The sequence below is a fragment of the Cheilinus undulatus genome, linkage group 9 (genome assembly GCF_018320785.1).
Source record: "Cheilinus undulatus linkage group 9, ASM1832078v1, whole genome shotgun sequence".
Classification (NCBI taxonomy): Eukaryota; Metazoa; Chordata; class Actinopteri; order Labriformes; family Labridae; genus Cheilinus; species Cheilinus undulatus.
In genome coordinates this window covers 8,997,089-9,006,822 of record NC_054873.1, presented here as the reverse complement: position 1 = coordinate 9,006,822, position 9,734 = coordinate 8,997,089, and the positions used below count along the sequence as shown (strand labels likewise).

The window sequence follows — 9,734 nt, the reverse complement described above, 5'->3', positions numbered from 1 at the left end:
ATCAGTCATGGTTAAAAAAAAAAAAACACTCTAAAATGTCAAAGTGAAAACAGAGTTCTCGCTGGTCCAGCCAATTGGTACTAGTAGATTCATAATTAGTAAAATGGGGATCACCTGAGTGCAGTGAATGTGTCTCAAGTGACTGTAGTAAAAGGACACCTGTGTCTGGAAGGTCCAGTCACTGGTTAGCAGTTTTCCCCACTACCATTACACCATGAAGACAAAAGAACATCCCAAGCAACTCAGAGAAAAGGTTTTTTGAAACAAAAAGTCAGGGGATGGGTACCAAAAATTTTCCAGGGTGCCAAACATCCCCAGACTTCAGTTAAATCCATCATTAAGAAACAGAGGGAATATGGCTCATTAAAATCTGCCTAGATCAGGCCGTCCTTACAAACTGAGTGACCGCACAAGGAGGAGACACGAGAGGGAGGCCACCAAGACACCTATGACTACTCTGAAGGAGTAACAAGCTTCAGCAGCTGAGGTGGGAGAGACTGCATACAACAACTGTTGCCTTGGTTCTTCACCAGTCAAAGCTTTTATGGGAGAGTGACAAACAGAAAGCCAGTTTTGAAGAACACTCCCTAAATCTCCACTAGAGTTCACCTGAAGACATGTGGGTTCATCCATGGTGAAGAGGAAGAAAGTTCTTTGGTCTGATGAGAACAAAATTGATTCTTTTTGGCCATCAGACAAGATGCTATGTTTGCTGGACACCAAACTTGTACATCAGCACAACCACACCATCCCCACTGTGAAGCACGGTGAGGGCAGCATCATGCTGTGGGGATGCTTCTCTGCAGCCAGCCCCGGTAGACTTGTAGTGGTAGAGGGTAAAATGAATGTGGCAAAATCATGGAAGACAATCTGATTGAGGCTGCAAGACTACAACCGCTTGGGAGAAGATTTCTTTTCTAGTAAGACAACGTCTGAAAGCAACACAGAAATGGTTTAAAATGACAAGGTGTACATTCTGGAGTGGCCGAGTCAAAGCCCAGACCTGAATCTAATAGAGAATTTGTGGCTGGACTTATAAAAAACTGTTCATTTCCAATCCCCATGCAACCTGACAGAGCTTGAGAGCAGTTTTGCAAAGAAGAATGGAGTAAAATTGCAGTGTCCAGATTTGCAAGTCTGACTGAGACCTATCCACACAGACTCAGTGCTGTCATTTCAGCCAAAGATGCATCTACTAAATACTGACTCGAGGGGGTGAGTATTTTTGCAGTCACTTAGTTTACATGACATATTTTTATTTGACATTTGTCAAAATCTGTTTTCACGTTGCCATGATTTTTACTTTTATTTTGTCAAAAGGCCAAATTATTTTGACCGTAATTGATTTATAAAATTTATAAAAGGGTAAAACATCCATGGGGGTGAATACTTTATATAGGCACTGTACATTAATCAAAAACCAGATACATTATTTTAAAGCTGAAGTTACAGGTAAAATGATTACGAAGTAAAATATTTTCTTAAGTCCCTGAAAACAAACAGCCAGAAGATTTCATATAAATGCGCCAATATATCATTTATTTCCAGTGCACAGAACTGGTGTAATGGTTTAACTGTGAAACCAATCTGCAGAAATTCAGATCATGTTAACATTTCACTGATATTCCTCTTAACCCATAATGATTTCCTTTTTCTGTGGTTAACTTTACATCATGGTCTTCGATCTAATCAAAGTTTATTTGATGTAAAAGCAGTTTTTGGTTCAAAGAGTAAGTCCGTTAGTCTTTGTGTGTGAGATACTAGAAAGAAAATCAAAAATCAAACAATGGTGTTAAAAGCAAACTAGTGGAATTTCTAAATGCAAGAAAAAAGATAAATCCTGTTTAACCACAGAAATTCTGGGATTCATGATGATTAAGAACTTAAAATGTTTAACAGGTGAAATGAAATGTTGGTAAAATTGGAGGTTAAACAGCTGATTTTATTTCAGTATGTTTCTGTAAAATAATCTTTGAGGTAGAAATATTTCGATATACATAATCAACCACATATAAATTGAGTTATTTGATATACAAAATGTATGGTTAGTTCCTGTACAACTGCACTTTACAGTATCTGAAGCAACTAAAAAACTAAAAAAACATTTATGTCAACTGTGAGATAAAACAGCACTGATTCCTTTAGTTTAAATTTCAAGTCATAAAGTTGTATTATTATTTTTTGCTGTTGTTTCAGAGCCATGCAACCATCACATTTATCTCATTAACATTCAAGAAATGGTTCATAAAATTGTGTGTACAAGGGTGTTGCCAGGTTGTTTGTTGTCTCATTGGCTGACTTCTGAAAAAGAAAAAAAAAAAACCTGTCTCACCCTCACACATCAGCAGTCACAGCAACACATTGCCAGATTGTGCACACTTTCCTTTTGGAGACATCTCGCCTGACTTACAGTTGGCCTGACTTCGATGAATCCTGAGGGGGTACCACTGCATGGGAGGGGGTATGAAGGGTATCCTGCACAGCCTGGAGGACCTGCAGTGGTTAACACCACCACTGTGAACATAATCACTGAACCCCCCAAAGACCACATCATCTGGTCTCTCTTATGCTTCGTCTACTCGAACCCCTGCTGTCTTGGACTGGTCGCTCTCATCCACTCCATCAAGGTCAGTTTAGAGGCCAAATTTGGCTTTAATCTGTAAAATTTGAAAAGAGATTAAATTCTATATAAGAGTATCTAGAGAGGATTTTTCAGCCTGCAAGAATAAAGGTTGCATCATCTGCATAGAAGATTATCTTACTTGGTGTTTTAACTATTAATAAATGATTAGGCCTGACAGCATTTATGCATTAGTTGCAATTAACTAAGGTCCGAAATAGGTGTATACATTTTTGTCATTGTGATTAATCACATACTTTATTGTCAATTTCAAGACACTTGAAGACACATGAATTGTCAACTCTCAGCCACAGTGGTGAAAAATAGGTTGACCAACACTCCTTATTATCATCTTGTAAAAAAAAAAAAAAAAAAAAAACCCCTCAAAGAAAGCTCAGTGGACAAGTCAAAACTCATCTGCACCTTGGTTTAAAACACATTTACTTTATTTCCTTTTCAGTCCGTAACGAATTCTTTTTCCATGGATGCATTCATTTCAAACTCTTTACCAAAGGTTTTTTTTCATACATTAAGAAAAGCAAATCTGTAGCCAAACATCTGCAAAATGACACTGTAACCCTTAGTTTACTACACAACTTTCACATTCCTTACAGATTTTGAAAAATACCAGTTCGCGCTAACAGACTGGTTTCTGCAGTTTTTGACTGAAAGACTGGGGATCACACACTTAAAAACTATACTTGATGAGGGATCACAGACTACATGATTTGTCAAACCAGCTTAAGCCGACTGAACCCATCAAACTCTTGTAAAGGCGACAGTTTAAAGCAAGGGAGTCAAACTCATTTTGGGTCTGGGGCTGAATTTGCTCCACGGATGGACTATTTATGACCAAAGACTAATAAATTGGCTGCTGAAAATGTATTAATATTAATTGTTCAATGTTAGATACATGCACCATTTATTAAGGGCTGCATGTTTACACTTAAAGATTTTAGATTCTTTAGATGGAGGATTTACCTGAAATAATTCCAAACAAGTCAGACAAAAATATCATGCTGGCCTATATCATGAGACAATTGGAATATTCATTAAAAATATGCATTCAGTTGTAAAACAGCAACTGAGATTATTTCCCCTGGCCTGAATCAGTTCACAGAGTCCAGAGAGGGAGAGAGAGAGGAGAATTCTATGGAGAGTAACCTCTCCCTGGTGCACCAAAATGCTGCTAAAAGAACTCTAAACTTTTCTCCTGCTGAACTCTTAAGAATGTCTGAGCAACTTTAGTCATGTTTCTACATGACCGCTCTATCTGAGTCCCCCTGACTCAGATAGCAACAAGACCGAACATGTTGACCTCTCATGTCATAGGACAGTCTGTGTCCAGTTTAGAATTTAATGTTCAGTTACAAAGTAAGTTTCTCCTGTAATGAGAGGAATTTTTGCATTTGACTTGCTGACAAAAAATTAAATTGTAAATAAATTAAGATGATATTAGTCCGACATGACAATTTCATTATAACCAGTGATAAAATCAGGCTGACACTGAACTGAGCCACTCAAACCCAGACATCATATATTATTGAAGTGAGATATGATGTCTGGGTTTGTGACAGTCAGTTACACAGTGAAAGTATTTGCTATGCTGAGAGAGGCTGTTTTAACCCTCCACAGAGATAGAGGTTTGGTTTTACAAGGCAAGAACCTCTCACAATTGTTAAGGCCCAACATGCAGGAAACTGAAAACAGGACTTGACTTTATGAGAGAGCAAAGTGCAACTGTGCAGTGTGTGCACGGGTTATAGTCTTTATCTCGAATGGTGCAAGGCTGGAGGGGCCGTCTATGGTTCTCCCACACACTATTGAAGCTCCTGTTAAGTAAATGGACAAATTGTTAAATTGCTTATTTGTCTTGTTCCTTCAGACTTCAATCATCCAATCCATCAAACAACACCAAGCAGCAGTCAATGGTAGAATAATCTGAGATTTGGCAAATTTTCATGGGTGCAACCCACATACTCAGCTCTGCTGCTCAACCCACAAACAAATGTAGCACCATTTTAAAGAGAAATAAACAGGCTTTCAAACATTATAAGATTAATTTCAATTTTTGCAACTGCTAACTTCCCGCAGTCTTCCTCAGAAGTCATAGAAAAAGTTGATAAAACAAAACTCTACCTGGCTGTTAATAAGAAAAGAAAGGAAAAATCACGTTTTGTGGAGACAGCATGAAAAGAGTCACAGTCTCTTTGGCAAAGCCTGAATCTTAACTATTCCTGTTTCTTGGTAGTATCCATGAAGCAATAACCAAAGTGAAATAAAATATTTTAGACCACCCATCCATTACATAAACTAAACATTTTACAGTTAAGAATTAATATCCATGAACTTCATGCTGAATATTATGCTACTACTAAACTTAGACTGAGTACATAAGGAGCTATTAATCAAAAGAACAGCAGGTTTAGAGCCAACAAGATGTTTCCTTCAGATTAAAAAAGTGCACAGTAATGACACAAAGATGTTCAACAGTAAAACAGATGTTAAATATTTGTCTCAAATATTGCTGAAGATCTAACGATACATGTTTGTGTCTTTTTAGGCCAGGGATCGGAAAATGGTTGGTGACCTGGAGGGTGCTCGACATTACGGCTCAACCGCCCGATGCTACAACATCGCAGCCACCGTTTTGTTTTGTTTGGGGATCTTGATTTTCATAATTTGTATAATTGCTACATCTGTGGCTACAAGTAATGCAATGAGTTACCACCCAAACTATGGGTACGGCAAGTAATCTCTTAGCACAGTACTGGAGTCGACTGATGCTGTGGCCCCATGCTATTGTTCCTCTGCCTGATTCTTATGCAAACATTGTGGGGTTTTCATTGCTTTATGTTTATTTCTGTTGAAAGTCTGCAGAGAATTTATTCTCTTTAATTTGCTGCCTGTTTTTTGAATTGCCTACAGTTGAGACATTTTTTATTTTAAATAAATAATACTGGCTTGTTTTCATTGTCATTGTCTTTGGATTGTCCTTGTTAAATTTTGGTTTCTATGGAAACCAGTCCATCTTTGTGTAGCAGTTGCTCTTCTTAGTTTTGTGTGATGAACCAGGCACAATCTTTATTTAAAAAAAATAAATAAATAAATAAAATAATATATATATATATATATATATATATATATATATATATATAAAAATTCTTACATTTTAGCCCTTACTTTTAGTATGTTTTTTCTCTATCTAAAGTAACTCACTGGCTATCATGCCAGACCTGTTTGGTTTAGCTGAAACAGACTCAAGTCCATTTGCAGAGTTGGTCCAGTTTGTGTGTGCTGGTGCATTCAAAACCACTTAAGACCACTTAGAAAGGTGGGTCTCTATCCACTTTTATCAGACTCTCATGTGGTTCATTAGTAATGAAAACACAAACCGACCTTAATCCAACCTAGACCTGGCTCACAATCTCAGTTCCAGTTCATTCCAAAGGTGCTCGATGGGGTTGAGGTCAGGGCTCCTAGCAGATCAGTCAAGTCCTTCCACACAGAACTCATCAGACCATGTCTTTATAGTCCTTCTTTGTAGAAAAGGGCCTTCCCAAAACTGTTGCCACAAAGTTGGAAGCATAGCACAGTCCAAAATAGGGACGGGTACCTTTCACATTTGAATCAGTATTATACAGACACCCAGTACCTGTGAGTACCCACACAACAGTACCCATTTTCAGTGCTTTTGTGTGTCTGTGATAATAAATGTAAATTTATTTATAGAAAAAATTCCCAAACTTCATTTCTCAATATCAAAACACTATCAAATATCAAATATATGGAAACAACATTAAAAAACATTTGTAATGTAACATCGTAAGTGTTTTAACAAATTACTCCAACATGAAAAAACTAAACTGCTTTATCTGCCCAGTGTTTTTTCTTTAAATAGCAGAAATTCAAACCCAGCCCTACTACCAGCTTTTCCTCTCCTTTCCCCTCGAAGTAAAATATGTGTTTGGGTCCATGGAGGGCAAATAAGTTTAAAACAAATGAACCATAGAGGATGGAGGCTAAATAAATAAAGGTTTAATATTTTACAAAATAAAGTATCACAAACTACAAATGAAAGTAAAACTACTTCTACCATCAGCTATATTGTTTTTATCTGTGAAGTGGCCTTGAGTGTTGAGAAAGGTACTTATAAATGAAATGTATTATTATTATTATTATCAGCTATCTGTACTGCATAGTTTTATCCTCATGCAGTTCTTTTCCAACTAAAATGTTAACATTATTTGGGGAGGAGGGTCAGTGTGTTTCCTGGCAGTTCCACTTCTTGGTTGAAATGGGTCTCAGACATCAAGAAAAGTCTTGTCATTCCATTTTTCTGACGCAAAAATAAAAAATAGATTTAAAAAAGGGGGAAAAACCAAAGCATAATTTATTTTGAAAGGGGATTTTATGGTATGGAAATCAAGAAAATGTTCAGCTTCCTGTTTTGTTTTTTTTGTTTGTTTGTTTTTGTGTGTGTGTGTGTGTGTGTGTCTGTTTTTGTTGTTGTTTTTTTGTTGTTGTTGTTGTTTTTTTTATGGCCAGTAACCATAGAATGAGAAAACAGCACCATATTTCCCTTTTTGCTTTTTGAATTAGAGTGGTAAAATGAGGAAACAAACTCTGAAAATATGGTTGAATTTTGTGTCGTATCTCTTCCTTTTGTTGTTTACAATAAGGCAGTAAAGAAGCTGATCAAAAATTATGTTTTCCCTTTGTTTTTAACAAATCACGGAAAAAAATTTAAAACATGTCATTTTCCTTTTTAAAATCTTTTTTAATTTCATTTCTTTCACAAAAACAGGAAAACAAATCTTTAAAAAGGGTCCAATTTTTTGTTTTAATTCAGTTATTTTGTTTTCTTGTTTTCATAAAACACTTTATTTAAGCCTGTACAGCCTTGCACTGTGTTTTACAGTATAATAGTAGTCCTGTTTGCCCTATAGTAGTGTATTTCTGTATAGCACCAGAACATTCACGTGGACTCCAAGATCTTACAGTCATGGACGAAAGTAATGGCCCCCCTAGAACTTTTCCAGAAAATACACCATTTACTCAGAAATTGTTGCAGTTCAAAGTGTTTTTGGTATACACGTTTATTTCCTTTATGTGCATTGGAACAACACAAAAAAGCAGACGAAAAAAGACAAAATTGACATAATTTCACACAAAACTCAAAATATGGGCCGCACAAAATTGGTGGCACCCTCAACTTAATATTTGGTTGCACGCCCTTGGAAGAAAATAACTGAAACCAATCACTTCCTCTAACCATCAACAAGCTTCTTACACCTCTCAACTGGATTTTTGGACCACTCTTCTTTTGCAAACTGCTCCAGGTCTCTCAGATTTGAAGGGTGTCTTCTTGCAACAGCAATTTTGAGATCTCTTCATAGGTGTTCAATGGGTTATAGATCCGGACTCATTGCTGGCCACTTCAGAACTCTCCAGCGCTTTGTCTCCAACCATTTCTTGGTGCTTTTTGAGGTATGCTTGGGGTCATTGTCCTGCTGGAACACCCATGACCTCTGACGCAGACCCAGCTTTCTGCCACTAGGCCCTACATTGCAGCCCAAAATATTTTGATAGTCTCCAGATGTCATGATTCCTTGCACACAGTCAAGGCACCCAGTGCCAGAGGCAGCAAAATAACCCCAAAAAATCCTTGAACCTCCACCATGTTTGACTGTAGGTACTGTGTTCTTTTCTTTGTAGGCCTCATTCTGTTTTCTGTACACAGTAGAATGACAGGCTTTTCCAAAAAGCTCTCTTAGTCTCATCTGTCCATAAAATGTTCTCCCAGAGGGATTGAGGCTTACTCAGGTACATTTTTGCAAACTCCAGTCTGGCTTTTTTATGTCTGTCAGCAGTGGGGTTCTCCTCGGTCTCCTGCCATAGCGCTTCATCTCATTCAGATGATCATGTATGGTCCGAGCTGACACTTTTGCTCCCTGAGTCTGCAGGACAGCCTGAATTTGTCTGGAAGTTGACTGAGGATGTTTATCCACCATTCCAACTATCCTGCGTTGCGTTCTTTTGTCAATTTTTCTCCTCTGTCCACATCCAGGGAGATTAGCCACAGTTCCATGGGTTATAAACTTCTTGATTATATTACACACAGTGGACAAAGGAATTTCAAGATCTCTGGAGATGGTCTTGTAACCTTGAGATTGTTGATATTTTTCTATAATGTTTCTTCTTAAGTCCTCAGACAATTCTGGGCTCTTCTTTCTCTTCTCCATGCTTGGTGTGACACACACAGGCACACAACACAAAAGTTGGGTCAACTTTTATACATTCTAACTGGCTTCAGGTGTGATTTCTAGATTGCCAGCACCTGTTACTGCCACAGGAGAGTTTAAATGAGCATCACATGCTTGAAATAAAATGATTTACCCATAGTTTTAAAAGGGTGCCAATAATTTTGTCCAGCCCATTTTTGACTTTTGTGTAAAATTATGTAAATTTTGGCTTTTTTCTTCTGTATTCGTGTGTTCCACTGCACATAAAGGAAATAAACGTGTGTATACCAAAAACATTTGTAATTGCAACAATTTCTAGAAAAATTCCAGGGGTGCCAATACTTTCATCCATGAGCACCAGTCAAAGGACTTATTCTAAAGCTCAAACATTAATCTTGTATAATCTGGGAGATATCCTCTTTCAATCAACAAAAATAGCCTTTAAACCAGTATTGTTTTATTGGCATTGGAGGGGTTTCCCATTGTTTTCCAAGGACAAAACACACCACAACATCAAAACTTGGGTGACCCTTTCCCCTTCTTATATAACTTCCTTTTAAATATCTAGTATTATACTCAAGATATACTGAGATGTGAGCTGTGGTGAGAGCTGGCATGGAGGGGGGTGGCTCTGGGACGCTGGAGATCACTGTTCAGCCCTCTGGAGGTGTCGTGGGACTAACTGGACGAAACACTGAAGAAGGAGGGTTCCCACTTGACAGCCCTGGTGAAGTGCAGGTTTCTTACCACCCATCATATGCACGGTTGACTTGTAGAGGCAAATAGCAATGGATTAGGGATTTCTTCACTGAGTGCTGATCCTCTTTATAGGGCACAAGTATCTTCAGTTTTATTCAGATTCGACACAT

The 9,734-nt window shown here is 37.6% G+C and overlaps 1 protein-coding gene across 1 annotated transcript; it reads left to right on the top strand.

The window, feature by feature from the left end:
• The first annotated feature begins 2,369 nt into the window (after positions 1–2,369).
• On the top strand, positions 2,370–5,569 carry LOC121515562 (dispanin subfamily A member 2b-like). The gene is made up of 2 exons (XM_041796391.1): positions 2,370–2,627; positions 5,184–5,569. The coding sequence occupies exons 1-2, from the start codon at positions 2,427–2,429 to the stop codon at positions 5,373–5,375; spliced, it is 393 nt and encodes a 130-aa protein (XP_041652325.1). The 5' UTR covers positions 2,370–2,426; the 3' UTR covers positions 5,376–5,569.
• The last annotated feature ends 4,165 nt before the right edge of the window (positions 5,570–9,734 follow it).

Bases quoted from the DNA above. Each gene is read 5' to 3' on its own strand.
- LOC121515562 (XM_041796391.1), top strand. From the start codon at position 2,427: ATGAATCCTGAGGGGGTACCACTGCATGGGAGGGGGTATGAAGGGTAT. The intron at 2,628-5,183 runs GTCAGTTTAGAG...GTGTCTTTTTAG, and splicing joins CTCTCATCCACTCCATCAAG to GCCAGGGATCGGAAAATGGT.